This window comes from Mus caroli, chromosome 5 (assembly GCF_900094665.2).
Source record: "Mus caroli chromosome 5, CAROLI_EIJ_v1.1, whole genome shotgun sequence".
Taxonomy (NCBI): domain Eukaryota; kingdom Metazoa; phylum Chordata; class Mammalia; order Rodentia; family Muridae; genus Mus; species Mus caroli.
The window spans coordinates 117,736,543-117,755,148 of NC_034574.1; the positions used below are offsets into that span (position 1 = coordinate 117,736,543).

Consider the following 18,606-nt stretch of genomic DNA (forward strand, 5'->3'; position numbering starts at 1 on the left):
CCCCCGTGGTGCCTTCAGAGATGTGTGACTTTAAACTCAGAGTCCCGTGGCAGTGCAAAAATTCAGAGAGTGCTTCAGCAGCAGCTGTCAGCCTGTCATTGTAAGGTGATAGAATGGCAGAGGGACACTAGGAGCCTTCTAAAGTGGGAATGTGAGTTCCTCTTCAATTGGCGGCTATTGCACATTTAATTAATTACTTTATCTTATGTATTATGGGTATCATGTCCACACATGTCTGTGCATCACATAAGCACCTGGTCCCCTTGGAGGCCCTGGAGTTACAGACGACTGTGAACTGCCATATTGTGAACGGCGATATGGATGCTGGGAATTGAACTCTTCCTCTGGAAAGGCAGCCAGTGCTCTCAATCGCTGAGCCATCTCTCCACCCACTGAGCATATGTCCTAACAGGATCCAGTGGGCTGTCTCACAGGTGCACACGTGGAATCTGGTCAGATCCACCCCTGGCTCACTGTTCTCTCTCTCTCTGCCATGACCATGAGCGAGACAGCGGCATCTCTTTGATGGGACACTTACTCCCCTGTCAGATCCTCTGCTGGCGTTCCAAGGGCGAATCTCTTGTACAGCTTCCCAACTGCGATACCGTACATGTTGTATCTTTAATTTTTGTTTTGATATAAACGTTGACATCTTGCATTTTTGTAAGCTTCATTTGGATTTTTGTTTTCTATTAAAGCTTCAAAAAAAAAAAAAGAAATGAAAATTCCAGAAATATCTTTGATATTTTATATAGATTTTTATATTTCATTTTTATAAAAAGTACTCTATGAAAGAGGCTTATACCTTATAATATTTTATACTTCATAGTGCATCATACTTAAATGAAAAACATTTTTTCGAGACAGGTTCATTCTATGTAGCCATGACTAATCTGGAACTCATTGTGTAGACAAGCTTAGCATCAACATAACAGAAGCCCACGGTCTCTGGTCACGAAGGCTGGGATTAAAGGCGTGTGCCACCATGACTGGCTAGAATTTTGAATTTTTAAAAAATTTTAGCTGGGGATGTACCTCAGTAGTAGGCATTTGCCTGGATTCAATCCCTGTTCAATCTCCCACACTCTGGTACCTCCAGGATGTCGTCCTGATGCGGGCGCTGCGGGACATGAACCTGCCCAAGTTTGTGTTTGAGGACGTCCCCCTCTTCCTGGGCCTCATCTCTGACCTGTTTCCCGGGCTGGACTGCCCCCGTGTGCGCTACCCGGATTTCAATGACGCAGTGGAGCAGGTGTTGGAGGAAAACGGTTATGTGCTCCTGCCAGTCCAGGTGAGCCACTGAGGACTGCCAACATCACCTTTTCCTCTCTGTCTCTCTGTCTCTGTCTCTGTTTCTGTGTCTCTCTCTGTCTTGTCTCTGTCTCTCTGTCTCTGTCTGTTTCTGTCTGTCCGTCTGTCTGTCTGTCTTTCTTTCTCTCTCACACACATACACACACACACACAACCGTAACTCAGACTGACCTGGAACTCACAATGTAACACAGGCTGGCATCAGACTCATAGCTCAGTAGATGAAGCACTTACCATACAAGCATTCCAACCTGAGTTCAGTTGCCTAGAACCCACGTAAAAAAAAGCTGGGCTCTGCAGCACGCATTTGTAAACCAGCCCTGGAGGGACAGATACTGGTAGATCCCTGACATTTGCTGACCAGACAGTCTAGCCACATCGGTGAACCCCAAGTTCAGTGAGAGATGCTGTTTCAAAAATTAAAATGGGGGAGCAATTGAGTAAGACAACACACACATACACACAAGCACACACACATGTGCACACACGTGCTTGCACACACACACACACACACACACGAAAACATGCACACATTCCTGTTAGAAATGTAAAATAATACATTGTACATTGTCTTTGGTAAGCAGTCTTCCAAGTCTTTAGCATGTTACACACCTGGCCATCCTAAAACACAGTGATCATACTACATGGGCCCAAGACAGGTGAGAGCATGTCTGCTCAGAGACGCTCACAAGCTCCCATGGTCAGATTATCCACAGTGGCCCAGATGTGGAAACTAGAGTGCCTGTCAGCTGGCAGACAGATACACGTGGCTTAGACAGGCAATAAATGGTATTTTGTCATAGAAAAGAACAGATGGGCTTAGTGGCACACGCCTCCGGCACTCAGGAGGCAGAAACAGGAAGATCAAGAACTTAGGGCTAGCCTCAGCTACATAGGAGTTGGTTTTCTCCTATCCCAAGCTCAGGTGGTCAGGCCTGGTGGCAAGCATCTCTGCCGGCTAAGCCATCTCACCAGCCCCAAATTACATCTTAATAAGCTGTTATTTTTTTCCCCAGAAGATAGGTTTAACGATTCTGCCCATGTCTGTCCCACAGGTGGATAAAGTGGTCCAAATGTTCGAGACCATGCTGACCCGCCACACCACAATGGTGGTAGGGCCTACAGGAGGCGGCAAGTCCGTAGTCATCAATACTTTGTGTCAGGCCCAGACAAAGTGAGTGTCCTGCTGGGGTTGGGGGCATTTGCCAGGGGGGCCTCTTGGGAAGTGTTTTGCGAGAGCTTTATTTCCTGGGGTGGGGGATGGGGGATGGAGGGTGGGGGTGGGGGATGGGGGATGGAGGGTGGGGGTGGGGGATGGGGGATGGAGGGTGGGGGGTGGGGGATGGGGGATGAGTGTTCATCCCAACCATACATTTTTTTTTCTGATTGATGTGACCAAATGCCTATAAAAAGCAGATTATGGCGAGGGAGGTCTCAGAGCCTGAGAGGGTAGAATCTATCCTGTCAGGAAGATGTTCTCAGAGGCAGGTGAGCGGGCACACTGCCCTGAGACTCCTCATATCTGCAAAGACCCGAAAGCAGAGGGCCAATAATGCTGGACCTTGATGCATTTTCCCCATTTTCCCATTTTATTTATTCTGGGATCCCAGCCCATGGGATGGTCCACATTCCTTGGTTAAAATTCTGAAAATGAGGCTGGAGAGATGGCTCAGCAGTTAAGAGCACCTGCTGCTCTTGCAGAAGACCCCAGTTTTGGTTCCCAGCACCCACAGGAGGCCCCACAACCCCCTGTAACCGTTGTTGTATGGAATCTGGCGCCCCCTTCTGGCCTCTGTGGGTACTTCATGAGCATAGTGTACAGACATACATGTAAGACAAAACGCTCAACATGTGCTGGAGCATCCTAAAGACTCATTGTGTGGTGACAGTCTTCCATCTAGAGAGGATTTCCAAACCGTTTGCTTCCCCACTTGCCAGTAACTGGGTTCTAGAGAGACTTGGACAAACTCTAAATGGGGCCATGCGATCTTTGTGACTGTAGTATTTCAGATTGCATAGCAAATCTCCAGACCAGGGCTGGGAGGTGGCTTCACAGTTAAGGAGCATTCTCCGAGCAAGCCCGAGGGTTTGAGTTCGAATCCCGCATGCCCACCTAAAACGAGGCATGGAGGTGGGTCTCTGTAATGCCAGTGCTGTGGTGGGGTACACACCAGGCAGATCACTGTTGGCTGCAAGCCTAGCTCCAGGTTCAGTGAGAGACCCTGCCTCTAAAAAATAAGGCAGAAAGAATAGAGTAGGACAGACAGGCAGTGTCACCCCGTGGCCTCTGTGTGATGTATGTACATGCAATAGGTGCATGTACATACATCACACACACAAAATGTACAAAACCCTTGTGTCTTGGAGGTAACCACTTCTTACTTCTCCCGTCCCATATGAGGGACAGTGGCATGCTGAAGCCTGGTGTCCATTGCCTTAATTTTTCTCTGCCATTCTTTAGTCTACCACCAAATAATTGTCACGACTATCACACAAATACACACATGCGCATGTGTGAGAGTATGTATTTACTGTTTTCATTAATTTTCTTTCATATTCTGATCACACTGTGGTGGGGATTTATCATCAGAGAGAGGCACGTCCTGTCCACTTGACTGATAAGGTGTGAAACACATAGCCAGGGGTGGGTGGTGCATGCCTGCAATTTAGCAGGCAGAGGCAGGAGGATCACCGCTAGTGTGAAGCCAGCCTGGTCGACCTAGTAAGTTCTAGGCTAGCCAGGGCAACATTGTGAGATCCTGATCTCCAACTGTCCTTCCAAAGTAGAAACACAGAGGGCCTTAGAATGGATTCCCACCTGCCTTTGAGAGCTCCGTTGGCCTGAGCCATGGCTGAAGCCGCCTCTTTGGTTTAGGCTTGGGATAATGACAAAGTTGTACATCCTGAACCCCAAAGCCGTGAGTGTCATTGAGCTGTATGGCATCCTGGATCCCACCACTCGAGACTGGACAGATGGGGTGCTGTCGAACATCTTCCGGGAGATCAACAGGCCGACCGACAAGAAGGAACGGAAGTGAGTGCTCTGCTAATTGGCCAGATGCCTGGATTAGCTCTTTCTTTGGCGCCCTTCAATTCTGAGCAGTTTCTTAGAATTTTTTTTTCTTATGACCTTGATGTTCTAGAAGATTTCAGACCAGTTGTATTATAGACGAGTCAAGTCTTGGTTTTAGTTTCCTGCTGTTCTCTTGAGGTTAGATTCTGGCTATGCATCTCAGAGATGCCACAGGGCTGATGTATCTGTCTCTGCACTGGAGATGCATGGCATCTGCATGTCCCGTTAGTCAGGGTGCCTTCTCTTCTAGACCAGGCAAGACTTCCCACTTTGGAGTGGATTGTCCATCTACAGAGAGACACCTCATGGTGGTGCTAACACCTCATTCCTCATCAACCCCACAGCCAGTGGTCTGAACAGAGTTACTTGCTCGAGTCCAGCCTTTCTATCATGGATACAGATAGTAGAAAGGGACTCCTGTTGGGAGATGACTTCATTGGGCTGTGGGGCTGTAAGCCACACAATAGAATTGCAAACATGTTGCATGTCCTCAACTTGATAGCAAAGAGGGTATGAAGAAAATACAAGTATTTTTAGGAACTATGTGCTGAAGTATTTAGGGGAAAAGAAAGGATTATCTTAACTGCAACAGATCAAAGAGAAAGGGGGTTGGGAGGAGGGAGCAGAACAGAGGGGGGGAGGGAGGGATGGGGAGGAAGGGAGAGAAGGAAGAGGGAGAGGGGGTGGGTGAAGAGAAGTAGGGAGGGGAGGGAGAGAGGGAGGAAGGAAGGAAAGGAGGGAGGGAGGGAGGGAGGGAGGGAGAGAGAGAGAGAGAGAGAGAGAGAGAGAGAGAGAGAGAGAGAGAGAGAGGCAGAGGCAGACTATGAATCTAACAGTTGGAGAATCTGCCTGGCTCCCTGAACTATTTTCTTATGACACTATACTTGCCATGGGATTGGGAAACATCCTGATAATCTAGAGTGATCTTGTCTTGAGATCTTTAGCTAAGCTCTCTCCCTCCCCCAGCTATGTGCAGTGAATGTCAGCACACATCTGTAAACCTAGCACTTGGGATACTAAGGTATGAGAGTTTTCAGCTAGCCTGAAGCTACCTCATGAGAGGCTGCCTAAAAATAAATAAACTGGGCTGGAGAAATGGCGGAGTGGTTGAGGACAATGTCTGGAACTGGTGAGATGGCTCAGCGGTTAAGAGCACGGACCGCTCTTCCGGAGGTCATGAGTTCAAATCCCAGCAACCACATGGTGGCTCTCAACCATCCATAATGAGAAACATAAAAAAACCTGGAGCGAGCAGAGGCCAGAGCGAGCAGGGCTGGAGCAAGAGGGAGAAAGGAAGAGGGGAAAAAAGGCACTGTTTGTCCTCCCAGATGCCTGGGGTTCAGTTCCCAGCCCCCAGCCACCCAGCTGTCAATCGTCTGTAACTCCAGTCCCAGCTTCCCTCTCTTGGGCTTCCAGGGCACTGCATACATATGTAGCAGAGACATCTGTACAGGCAAGCACTCATGCAAATGAAATAAAAATGAAAAAAAATCTTTAAAAAAATGCCGGAAAAGAAAAGAAATAACAAAGTAATTTTTTAAAAAGTAGTGATAAATTGACATTAAAAAAATCTATTTATTTATTATATATGAGTACACTGTAGCTGTCTTCAGACGCACCAGAAGAGGGCATCAGATCCCATTACAGACAGTTGTAAGCCACCATGTGGTTGCTGGGATTTGAACTCAGGACCTCTGGAAGAGCAGTCAGTGCTCTTAACCCCTGAGCCATCTCTCCAGCTCCTTGACATGTATGCTTGACCTGAGTTTTAAGACAAAAATGGAGCGCAAGGTATGTGCTGGGTCTATCCCCATGATACCACTTACTCAGGATTGGTTGATGATTCCCCAAGCAAGAATGCGGAATATCATGACTTAAGAGAACAAAGAAAGAGAAAGGCAAAGGGTATGAGATGAAGAAGAAGGGATCGCAATCGACAAACAAAACACGTGGTGCTAAGAGACAGAAAGTGAATCGTAGCAGGCTAGTTGGCTCTGCAGTAAATGTTTCCCTGTTAAAGGAATGTCAGTCACGCATGCTATTGGCCAGTGTAGCGGTGTGTCACTCTCAGAAGGGAAGGCCAGTTTACCAAAGGAAGCGAGCTGGATCGTGAGCGACATTCTCCGATCCTTAAACATTAGCGAGTTTCTCAGCATTCACACGCCTCGTGCTCCAACTCCAGGACAAAGGGAACAAGCACTCTGTGAGGGTCCTGGCTGGACAGACAGAGCAGGGGGGACAGTCGGGTCGCTGGGAACGCGCTAAGGTCGAGGGTCCTGGCTGGACAGACAGAGCAGGAGGGACAGTCGGGTCGCTGGGAACGCGCTAAGGTCTGTGGCTAACTGGCCAAGCTATGCTCCTTGGTCCCCGCAGGTATATTTTGTTCGATGGTGACGTGGATGCCTTGTGGGTGGAAAACATGAACTCCGTGATGGATGACAACAAACTGTTGACCTTGGCCAATGGGGAGCGCATCCGGCTTCAGTCACACTGTGCCCTGCTCTTTGAGGCAAGTAGCGCCTAGATCCGAACTTGAACACAGGCTTTGCTTTGGGTTAATTAATTCTCTATGGAAGTAGGTGGCTATGGAAACTCAGAGGCTTATAATGAGTTACATTTTCTACATTACATTTATCTATGCTTTTTAAAAATTTTAACATTGCATTTATCTATGTTTGAGCATGCGCGTGCGCCTACACAGACACACACACTAAAAATACAAACTTGTGAATTCCATTACTACTGAGCATAATGGTACATGCTTGTAATCCTAGCAATTAGAAGGCTGCTCAGGAGGCAGGAGGATTCCCATGAGTCTGAGACCTATAGCAAGTCCCAAGTTTACAGAAGCAAAGCAAAAGTTAAAAACTTCACGTGTTGCTTAATGACCGAGCCCTCTGACTGTGAGGATTTGTCTGGTGTATCAGTTGCCAGCCCTCCCTCCTCAGAATGTCATATTGCTGAACTGTTTGACAGTACACCCTATTTACATGGTTTTTAATATGGAAATATTTACTGCAGAGCCAGATAATATACTGTAGTTCATTCTTTGCCTTTTAGGACCATTTTTTTTTCTTTTTTCGAGACAGGGTTTTTCTATGTAGCCCTGGCTGTCCTGGAACTCACTTTGTAGACCAGGCTGGCCTCGAACTCAGAAATCCGCCTGCCTCTGCCTCCCGAGTGCTGGGATCAAAGGCGTGTGCCACCACGCCCGGCTTAGGACCATTTTTTTTGGTGGGGCGGTGGAGTTGGTAGTGGCCTTGCTTTTTCTCATGCTGTTTGCCTTCATCTTCATTAAGAAATTCTTTCTATCACATCAAGAATTGGGCCCTCCTGTTTTTTCCTAGAGACCACTTTCCAAGTCTCCCCTCTCTCCATTTCCTGATCACCATACCAAGGGCTTGTTCATAGCCGTGCCTTAGGACTCACTCTTGCCCCATCTTGATTGTGACATCATTTTTTTTTTCAGTCTGCAGAATTCACTGGTGCATTGTGGTTGTGCATACTGTGGTCTAGTTGGCTCATGGAACCATCTCTTTTATGAAGAGAGACATCTGTCAATGTGGTTAACTTTAGACATACACTTTGTGATAACTGAACCCTGTCTCAAAAAAACAAAAAAACAAAAAACAACAACAACAACAACAAAAAACCAAAGAAGAAAACTGTAACATGATGTTTGGGGGCTACAGCTGGAGGTCGGTTGATAGAGAGCTTGTTGCATGTTGTTTTTGCTCTACCTGGAAGTCCTGTCCGTACCTTCCTCCCAGCAATTGGCCCATAGCTTTCTTTACTGACAGATCAAGAACCATTTGGGGAACAGGACCTTAGCATCAGGCCCACCCCCTACAGAACTCACCTTGCATCACAAGGCCCTGAGTTGATTGCCAACACTGCATAAAGCAAATGTGTTGGCACACCCCTGTCATTCTAGCCCTCAGAAAGTGGAGGCATGAGGACCAGGAGTTCGAGGTTATCCTTAGTTACAGGGTAGCCTGGGCTACATGAAACCCTACCTGAAAAAACTGAAACAGCCTGGTGGTGGTGGCACATCCCTTTAATACCAGCACTTGGGAGGCAGAGGCAGGTCGGTCTCTGTGAGTTTGAGGCCAGCCTGGTCTATAGAGTAAGTTCTAGGGCATTGAAGGCTACACAAGGAAACACTGTCATAGAAAATAAAAAAGAAAGAAAAGAAAATTCAATCAATCAATCAATCAATCAATCAAACAAACAAACAACAAAAAAACTGAAATAAAACAAAATAAAGTGGCTAGAGAGACGATCCAGTGTTTGGCATGGGCAATCTCATCATGACCGCCATGTTTGTTTAAAAACCTCACATCAGCTATGCCGACTATTTGGTAGGGCTTTGTGTCTTTGGAAATGTGTGCACAGGGAAGGCCCTGACATTCGTGGACCATGTGTTAGCAACCATGAGCAGAGGTTTTCCTAGCTGAAGAGTTTGCTTTCTTCCCAGGTTGGAGACCTGCAATACGCCTCCCCGGCTACCGTGTCTCGATGTGGGATGGTCTATGTGGACCCTAAGAACCTGAAATACCAACCATACTGGAAGAAATGGCTACAACAGATACAAAACAAGGTGAGATGTGTCCTCAAACAGCTCGAGCAGGAGCAGGACTGTTGAACAAAGGATGCTTGGAGGAGCGGGCACCTTGCCCTCCACCTGCTGTGTGTGTCCCTGGGCGCACAGCCTGACGGGCCTCTGGGCCATGTGTCCTGGTGAAAGGGGCAGTGACATTCACAGCCTAGGCCAGGAATCAACACAGAAGCCAGGAGGGAACATTCTCAGTTGCACGAGTGACCTTCTTTTGTACCTACTCCAATCTGACTCTAGGGTGGGGACACAGCCAGAGACAATACATGTATGCGGGACCTGGCTGTAGCCAGCAGATGTTAACCCAGGTGGATTCTGGGTATCACTGTGCAAGCCTGGTTCAGAGGAGCCTAGCCATGGAGAGACAGGATGCCCCGTTGTGCACTTTTGCTTAGCTGCATGAATGTCCCCCACCTGAACTGGTTTGCCCTGTAGCAGAGATCAGATTTCTTCAGCTAACCACTGTGTCCCATCTTAACAGTAGGATTCATGGGAAGTTGGTACGCAGTGGTCATGTGTGTCTTGTGGCTTTAATCACATCCGATACCCTGTGACCTCGTTTGCACGGGTGGCCCGGATGACTCTCTTGAAGGGCCCCTTGACTAGCATGAATTGGAAACCAGAACATAAGTATCCCAGAGAAGAGATGGCCAGGGGAAGCCTACCAGGGCCATAGGAAGCAGTGTCCTGAAGGGAGGACTTTCCTCAGGGGCACTCATAAGGACCCCTGAGTCCCTTGGTGGGCATTGATACCAGGTTGAAAAGACACTTCCAGGGGCTAGAGAGATGGCTCAGTGGTTAAGATCACTGTTGGCTCTTCTGAAGGTTCAAATCCCAACAACCACATGGTGGCTCACAACCATCTGTATTGGGATCTGATGCCCTCTTCTGGTGTGTCTGAAGATAGTTACAGTGTACTTACATATAATAATAAATAAATCTTAAAAAAAAAAGAAAAGACATTTCTAGCACTCAACTTCATTTTCTTAAGATTCACTTTATGTTTTGTTTAAGTAGTACACACACACACACATACACGGATACATATGACTGCAGTGTCAAGAAGAAGGCATCTGACCCCTTGGAGCTGGAATTATAGCAGTTATGAACTGCCCATTGTAGGTCTTGAGAGCTGAACTTTGGTTCCTCTACAAGAACAATCCACCATCTTAAACTTTATGTTAGCTGGGCGTGGTGGCACACACTTTTAATCCCAGCACTCGGGAGGCACAGGCAGGCAGATTTCTGAGTTTGAGGCCAGCCTGGTCTACAAAGTGAGTTCTAGGACAGTCAGGGCTATACAGGGAAACCCTGTCTCGAAAAAACCAAACCAGCCAACCAAAACAACTTTATGTTATACATATTAGTGTTTTGCCTGTATGTTTTTATGCGCGCTGTGTGCCTGCCTGCCATGCCCAGGGAGGTCAGACAAAGGTGAAAGATCCCCTGGGACTGGAGTCATAGCCCATTGTGAGCCACCATGTAGGTGTAGAGAATTGGACACGGGTCCTCTTTAAAAGCAACAAGTGTTCTTAACTGTTTACCATGGCTCCGGAATTAGTCCGCAGTCATAGCCACAGAGCCTGCCCCCCAGCCGTGCATCCTGTTACACTACTTTAAATTCTTTGCTGAATGGCCAATTGTGATACTTGAATTCTAAGACCATCAGCTTCTCTTCTATCAAAAGGGACCTGTTATCCCCCATCACTCCAAGGTGTGGGTACCTTGGTGGTAGTGAAGGGAAATGGGCATAGCCTAAAGAACCTTTCTTGTGTGAACGTCACCGGCCATGGGGTTCCACCCCTGTTGAGGTCATGGCCGTAGCCATTTCTTATGCTTCTCGGGACATGACAAACCTCTGATGAAATTCCAGTTAAAAGGACCCTTGGAAAGGATTCGGATCTCTCCTCCACAGGTGGAGCAAAAGTATTTAAATGACCTCTTCGAGAAATACGTGCCCACTCTCATCGACATGATCATAGAGGGGATCATAGACGGGAGGCAAGGGGAGAAGCTGAAGATGGTGGTTCCCCAGACAGACCTAAATATGGTAAGAACACTTCTCCGCTAAGGGCAGAAGGGAAGGCTTCCCGAGAGATGGTCCTGCGGGGTGGGGGAGGGGCTGACAGGGACCAGTGATGCCTCGTGGATGACTGTCAGGGCATATTCTTGTGGCCCCATGCAAGCCGAGGTGCCAGGCTCTATGTGTCTGAACCAATATGGCGGGTATAGGTGCCATCACAGTGGGACAGAGGACCCCCAGGACACAGGTTAGGACGGTATCATGGGGGTCGGAAAGGTGGGCTGAGACAGGCGTTTTGTGACCAGGTGACCCAGTTAACCAGGATGTTGGATTCGCTGCTAGAAGGAGAAATCGAGGATCTTGACCTGTTAGAGTGCTTCTTCCTGGAGGCTCTCTACTGTTCGCTGGGCTCCTCCCTGCTTGAGGAGGGAAGGGTGAAGTTTGATGAGTGTATCAAACGCCTCTCGTCAATGCCCACTGTGGATTCGGAAGGGAACTGGGCCCGTCCTGGGGAACTGCCAGGTAGGAATGGAGAGCCTCACTCAGATGCAGAGATGAGATGAATGGTCTTCTTCCTTGTTCCTGCCGGCGTGGGTCGGCGGCCTGGGTGACATGACCACTTACTTACCACTTACATTTAGGACTTGAAGTGTGTTGCCCACTCCAGCAGGCCAAACCCCCTCCCCCCAGACACTACTGCTAGAGGAGGCTTCCCCTCTGGCACCATTTTGGACCCTTATGCTTCAGTTCTGCCTGAGCTCTCCACGCTTAACACACTCCAGGGTTCCCGGTTTTATCTCGGGGCTTCCCCATCTGTCTCATAGACCAGCAGGAAGACATCATATGAAGGGCTTAAGGGGTTTTATACTTATTCACTTTACATCTGCTCGCTGCCCCTCCCACAATCCTTCTCCCTTCCCTCCACCCCTTCTCCTCTGATCCAGTGGGGGCCTCCTTGGGTATCCCCCCCCCACACCCTGGCTCATCAAGTCTGTGAGGCTAGGTGCAGCCTCTCCCACTGAGGCCAGACAAGGCAGCCCATCTGGAAGAGCATATCCCATGAACCAGCAAGAGCTTTTGGGACAGCCCTTACTCCAGTTGTTTAGGGCCCCCATGAAGACCAAACTGCACATCTGCTACATATGTATGCTGGGGTGGGGTGTAGGTCTAACCTGTATATGTTCTTCAGTTGGTGGTTTCAGACTCAAGAGAGTCCCAAGGTTCCAGGTTAGTTGACTCTGTTAGTCTTCTTGTGGAGTTCTTATCCCCTTCTGGGCCCATAATCCTTCCTCCTGTTCTTCCATAAGAGTCCCCAAGCTCCATCCACTGTTTGGCTGTGGGTGTCTGCATCTGTCTGAGTCAGCTGCTGGGTGGAGCCTCTCAGAGGACAGCCATGCAAGGCCCCTGCCTACAAGCAAAGCAGAGTAGTATCTTAGTGGTATCAGGGATTGGTGCTTGCCCATGGGATGGGTCTCAAGTTGGGCCATTCCCTCAGTCTCTGTTCAAAGTCCTTAGTCATCAGGGAAATGCAAATCAAAACAACTCTGAGATTCCATCTTGCACCTCACTTGAGTTTTTGATCTGACAGCACCTGCTGGCGAGGATGTGGAGCAGGGGAAACACCCCTCCATTGCTGGTGGGAGTGCCAACTTGTACAACCACTTTGGAAATCAATTTGGTGGAAACCAGGAATAGCCCTACCCCAAGAGCCAGCTACACCGCTCCTGGGTTTTAAGATTTTGCGTGAAAACACTCACCCTTAGATACAAACAGGTGGAGGCCATGAATGGCTTTCTGCTTGGAGAAGTGGTCTGTCCCAGAGATGGGTAGACAAGGCACACATGTGAATGGGGTCCTGTGAGGAAGTGATATGGAGAGTGGGGTGCAGAGGTGGACGGGGCTCCAGCTCTGGAGCTGTCCTTAACATATGGTTCTCCACCTCTTTCCCATCCAGTCTTTGCCAGATGCCCTCATAGGTCATAGGTCATACCTGTACTTCTCCAGCCTCAGAGTTCAGCATCTGCATCACAGTTGTCTATTTACTTGCTTCTACCTTCCCTTGTTTGGGCCGCCAGCATCTGTAAGGGTGGGGACATGGCTTTGCACCCCCATGGTTGTGTCCCCAGAGAAGGCTTGGTGGCTGATGGCAAACAGGTAGCGCTGGTTCAAAATTCTCAGACTCTGACCCATGCGTCAGATTCTGAGTACCTGTCTGTCCTGTGAAAGGCGTACCAAGCAAGTGCAGGCAGCTCATTCTAGATGTGTCAGAATCTATCCCATCCCCAGGTCTATGACCAAAGCAACATGGATCCTTGTCCCCCCACCACAGGGCATCTTCCCTCCCTATATGACTTTCATTTCGATGCCAAGCGGAGCCACTGGATTCCATGGAACAAGCTCGTTCCCGAATACGTGCACAGCCACGAGAAGAAATTTGTCGACATCCTGGGTGTGTAAGCACTGCTCTCGGTCTTAGCTCCCCGGTGTGAATGAGTGTGGAAGGCTGTGAGAAGATGACTGTGGCCTCATTGGCAACCCAGTGCCAGCCAGGGAATTGGTTGGGAGCGACTAGAGGCCAGCACCATGGGCCACTTGGGATTCCTCTTCGTCCCCTGCCTCTGAGCACCTCTGTGTGGCTGTGTTCTGGGCTTTTCTAAAAGGTAAGCTGATGGTCACGGTGGCCTGTTCTCCACTTTCCTTCACATTTCCTAGGGCGTACCAGCCACAGAGCTGGCTGGGTCCAGGGAGGGCAGGAGGGAAGCCACAGCATCGGTTCACAAGGGGCGTGAACCTGAGGAGTCCTGTTCCATCCTCTGTGGTTCCATAGTAAGCATATGCGGCCTGGTTTTCAGTCAGAATGCAAATCAGTTGGAGTTCCGGGAGCAGAGTGGCTGAAGCTGGGCCAGTTGCCACCATTACTTTGCCAAGGAAATAGTTCATGCTTAATTTGATCAGGTAGAAATCACATCTCCACAAACCCATGGAACGGCAAGGAAACCGAGGCTAGGCATTGATTCACATTCACCATTGCCGCCAGAGCTTGGCTTAAAAACAAAACAAAACAAAACAAACACCAGGTGGGGGCACAGTGGTGCACGTCTTCGATCCTGGTACTTGGAAGGCAGAGGCAGGCAGATCTCTGTGAGTTCGACGCCAGCCTGGTTTACAGAGTGAGTTCCAGGACAGCCAGGACTACACATGGAAACCCTGTCTCGAAAAACCAAAACCAGACCAGGTTGGAGAGATGGCTTAGTGGTTCAATTCCCAGCAACCACATGGCAGTTCACAACCATCTGTAACTCTAGTTCCAGGGGATCTGACTCCTTCCTTCACACAGACACACATGTAGGCGAAACCACTAATGTATATTAAAAATTTGAAGAAAAAAAACCCAAAGCAAAATTTTGTGTGTGTGTGTGCATGCGCGCGCGTGTGTGTGTGTGTGTGTTTGGTGCACCTGAGCACAGTTGTGGAAACATGAACAGCCTGTCAAAGTGTCTTCCTATAATGCTCTGTGCTTTCTTGCCTTGAGACAGGGCCCCTCACTGAGCCCGAGGCTTGTCCTGGCCCTCCTGACTGGCCAGCAAGCTCTCAGAACCAGCCTGTCTTCACTCTCCCAGATACTAGAGTTAAAGCCACATGTAGCCACACACAGATTTTAATGTAGGTGCTGGGGATTTGAATGCAGGTCCTCATGATCCCAGAGCAAGGTTCTTACCCACCGAACCACCTCTCCAGTCCCAGCTACCTCTTCTTGGATGCATGGGGCTCTGCGTGCACTGCCCGGTGCCCAAGTGCTTGGCATTCCGGTGACACCTGGATTCTTCTGTCTTCCAGTTCACACAGTGGATACCACCCGCACCACCTGGATCCTGGAGCAGATGGTTAAAATCAAGCACCCTGTTCTTTTTGTGGGTGAATCTGGCACTTCTAAGACAGCCACTACCCAGAACTTCCTCAGAAACCTGAACGAGGAGACCAACGTAAGTGTCCGTCTCTGTTAGTCACCAACTGCTAAGTTACCCCCGCACCAGTAAGGCCGCCGACCTTTATTATCTCTCATTTTCCATGGGTCAGGGATCGTTAAGTGGCTTAGCTGGGTAACTCAGGTTCTCTCATGAGATTGTAGTTAAGTGTCGGTGAAGGCTGAGTTCATTTGAAGGCCTGGCTAGGGCTGGATAAGCATCTTCTAAGATGCCATTTCATGTGGCTGGAGGCCTCAGATCGTCACCTCTCCTAGGAATGCCCGACTGTGCTTGTCTTAGACTCGAGACCTGGTAAGTTACAAAGACTAGAAGTTTACTCGACCCAGCTCTTGGGGCCCAGCTAGTCCAAGAGCATGGTGCTGCTGTCTGACAGGAGAGGGCCTTCTTGGTCCAGGGCAAATATGGTAGAAAACATCACACGGTGAGAAAGAGAGAGCCTGTCAGGGAAAGTCCCACCTTCATAACAGAAAAGAAAAGCCGCTTCTTTAGAAGCTCTGAGCCTGTTTCTCTGCAAATGGCTCGATACATGTTTGAGAGCCCTCCCATCTCCTATCCGACCTTCCCCCTGGAGCTCCTGAGTAAATAAGGACAAAGGATATGCTTGTTGTTGATACAGGGTCTCGCTGTGTAGACTGGGCTGGCCTTGAACTTACAGAGATCCTCTTGCCTCTGCCTCCTGAGTGTGCAGCCATAACAGGCCCCAGCTGTAGTACCTAAATGATGAACACAGACCTGCACCCCTTGTGGAAACGGTAGTTTGGAAACCAGCTGTTATACTACCCTCTGCTCTGTGACAGATTGTGCTGATAGTCAACTTCTCCTCTCGGACCACATCCCTGGACATCCAGAGAAATCTGGAAGCCAACGTGGAGAAGCGGACCAAGGACACGTATGGGCCGCCCATGGGGAAGCGCCTGCTGGTGTTCATGGATGACATGAACATGCCAAAGGTGAGCGGGCCTTACAGCAGCCAGAGAGGTAGGGATGTGTGCGGAAGTTTGTGTCTTTTTAAGATTTTTACTTTTTAGGACTAATTTTAATCTTTATCTATTTATTATTTTATTTTTGGGTGTGTACCTCTGTGTGTGTGTGTGTGATGATGCCATATGTACCCAAAGAGACCAGAGGAAGGTGTTAGATCCCTCGGGAGCTAGAGTTACAGGTGGTTGTGAGTTGCCTGTCATGGAGCCGAGAACAGAACTCTGATTATCTGGAGGAGCAGCAGGTGTTTTTAACCACCGAGCCATCTCTTTAGGTCTGTGTGTGTGTCTTTAACTCCACATGGTGTGGAAGCCAGCTGAGGTGGCAGCTCTCATGTTCCTCTCACACAGGCCCCCTCACTGTGTGACATGGTCTCCTTTGCCAGGAGACACCTCTGTTCCCACCCGTGTGCGAGGCAGAACGGCAGGCACCTCCCATGGCACCCCGAGTTCCACACTGTGTCTGAGGCCTGACAGGTGGAGAGTTTTCTCAGCATCCTGGGACTAAGATTTGTATCGTGTCACAGAACCTTTCTCCTCCGAAAATTTGTCTTCTGGAAGAACTCTGCACATGGCAGTATCTGTGTATCTGTAACACGTCTGTCCATCTGTCCATTGTCCATCCATGTATCTAGTTATCTATGTACCTACTATTTTATTTATTCACCATTTACCTCCTTATTTTTCCATCCATATAATAAGGGATCTGTAGACAATTCATCTACTATCCATCCACTTATCCATCTCTCCATCCATCCATTCATCCACCCATCTACCCACCTACTCATCCATCCACCTACCCATCTCTCCATCCATCCATTCATCCACCCATCCACTATCCATCCACTTATCCATCTCTCCATCCATCCATTCATCCACCCATCCACTATCCATCCACTATCCATCTCTCCATCCATCCATTCATCCACCCATCTACCCACCTACTCATCCATCCACCTACCCATCTATTTGTCCATCCAATTACACATCTTTTTACTTGCCATCCATCCATCCACCCACCCACCCTACCCACTCTTCTATCCACCTATCTGCTCACCCATTCCTCTATCAGTCTATCCATCTACCCATCCATCCATCCATCTGTCCATCTACCTACTCATCCATTCCTCTATCCATCAATCAATCTACCCATCCATCAATCCACCCAACACCTACCCACCCATCCATATCTACTCACTCTTCTGTCCATCTGTCTACTTTCCCACCTATCTATCCATCTATCCATCCATCTGTCCATCTTCCTACTCACCCATTCATCTATCCATCTATCATCTATCCTTCTACCCATCCATCTGCCTATTCATCCAACTATCCATCCATCCTTCTATGTACATACATACACATTCTTCCATCTATTCATCCACTCATCTGACCATCCATCCAAATGCATATGTACACATTCTTCTATCTCTCTATCTATCCATCTATCCATCCATCTGTCCATCTTCCTACTCACCCATTCATCTATCCATCTATCATCTATCCTTCTACCCATCCATCTGCCTATTCATCCAACTATCCATCCATCCTTCTATGTACATACATACACATTCTTCCATCTATTCATCCACTCATCTGACCATCCATCCAAATGCATATGTACACATTCTTCTATCTCTCTATCTATCCATCTATCCATCCATCCATTACATACCCACCCATCTATCCATCAATATACTCATCCATCCACCCTTTTACATACATACACATACATTCTTCCATCTATCCATCCACTCATCTACCCACCCATCCAAATGCATATATACACATTCTTCCATCCATCCATCCATCCATCCATCCATCCATCCACCCATCCATCCATCCACTCATCTACCCATCTATACATTCATCCATCCATCCACTCCATTTGCTGAACTCTTCCCAGGAAACTGGTGAAGTGCCACATGTAAAGCTCAGCAGTTGTCGCCTTTGTGGAGTGAACAGTGTGGTGAGGGAGACAGACTTTAAACCTCAGGAGTGAAAAGACAATCGTAGACTTGACAAGTCCCATGAGGACAATCCCAGAATGCTCAAGGGGAAACAGGAGGGGTGAGCTTTTAAGGTCACCACAGCCTTGCCAAGCCCTGCTTTTTTTGATACTGCTTTTCTCTTTCCTCTAAAAACCTGCCAGGTGGATGAGTATGGCACCCAGCAGCCCATCGCTTTGCTGAAGCTGCTGCTGGAAAAGGGCTACTTATATGACCGTGGGAAAGAACTCAACTGTAAGAGTATCCGTGATCTGGGCTTCATCGCTGCTATGGGGAAGGCAGGAGGGGGCCGCAACGAGGTGGACCCCAGGTTCCTCTCACTGTTCAGTGTCTTCAATGTCCCTTTCCCGTCGGAGGAGTCCCTGAACTTGATCTACTACTCCATTCTGAAGGGCCACACCTCGGTAACAAGGACGACATGTGGGTGGGTGGGGTGTGAAGGCCTGATTTATCTACTCTAGAGTAGGGTCTGTGCACTTAAGGCTTCAGCCAGGAGGGGAGCAAGAGGAATTTCAAGCCTTGCCTGATGCTGTTTTAGCCACAGATGATGGTTATATCTCACATACCCCAATGTCAGAGGGCTAAAACCCATGCAGGGCAGTCAGAGCG

At 48.5% G+C, this 18,606-nt stretch overlaps 1 protein-coding gene across 1 annotated transcript in view; it reads left to right on the forward strand.

The window, feature by feature from the left end:
* The window catches only part of Dnah10 (dynein axonemal heavy chain 10), a 111,828-nt gene that overhangs the window by 59,396 nt on the left and 33,826 nt on the right, over positions 1 to 18,606 (forward strand). The window contains exons 37-47 of the mRNA XM_021162419.2: positions 1,100 to 1,291; positions 2,367 to 2,485; positions 4,187 to 4,345; positions 6,758 to 6,893; positions 8,862 to 8,984; positions 10,915 to 11,049; positions 11,328 to 11,544; positions 13,352 to 13,471; positions 14,860 to 15,005; positions 15,806 to 15,958; positions 18,141 to 18,401. Of these exons, the coding sequence (XP_021018078.1) occupies positions 1,100 to 1,291; positions 2,367 to 2,485; positions 4,187 to 4,345; positions 6,758 to 6,893; positions 8,862 to 8,984; positions 10,915 to 11,049; positions 11,328 to 11,544; positions 13,352 to 13,471; positions 14,860 to 15,005; positions 15,806 to 15,958; positions 18,141 to 18,401 (1,761 nt within the window). The remainder of the gene's footprint in view (positions 1 to 1,099; positions 1,292 to 2,366; positions 2,486 to 4,186; positions 4,346 to 6,757; positions 6,894 to 8,861; positions 8,985 to 10,914; positions 11,050 to 11,327; positions 11,545 to 13,351; positions 13,472 to 14,859; positions 15,006 to 15,805; positions 15,959 to 18,140; positions 18,402 to 18,606) is intronic.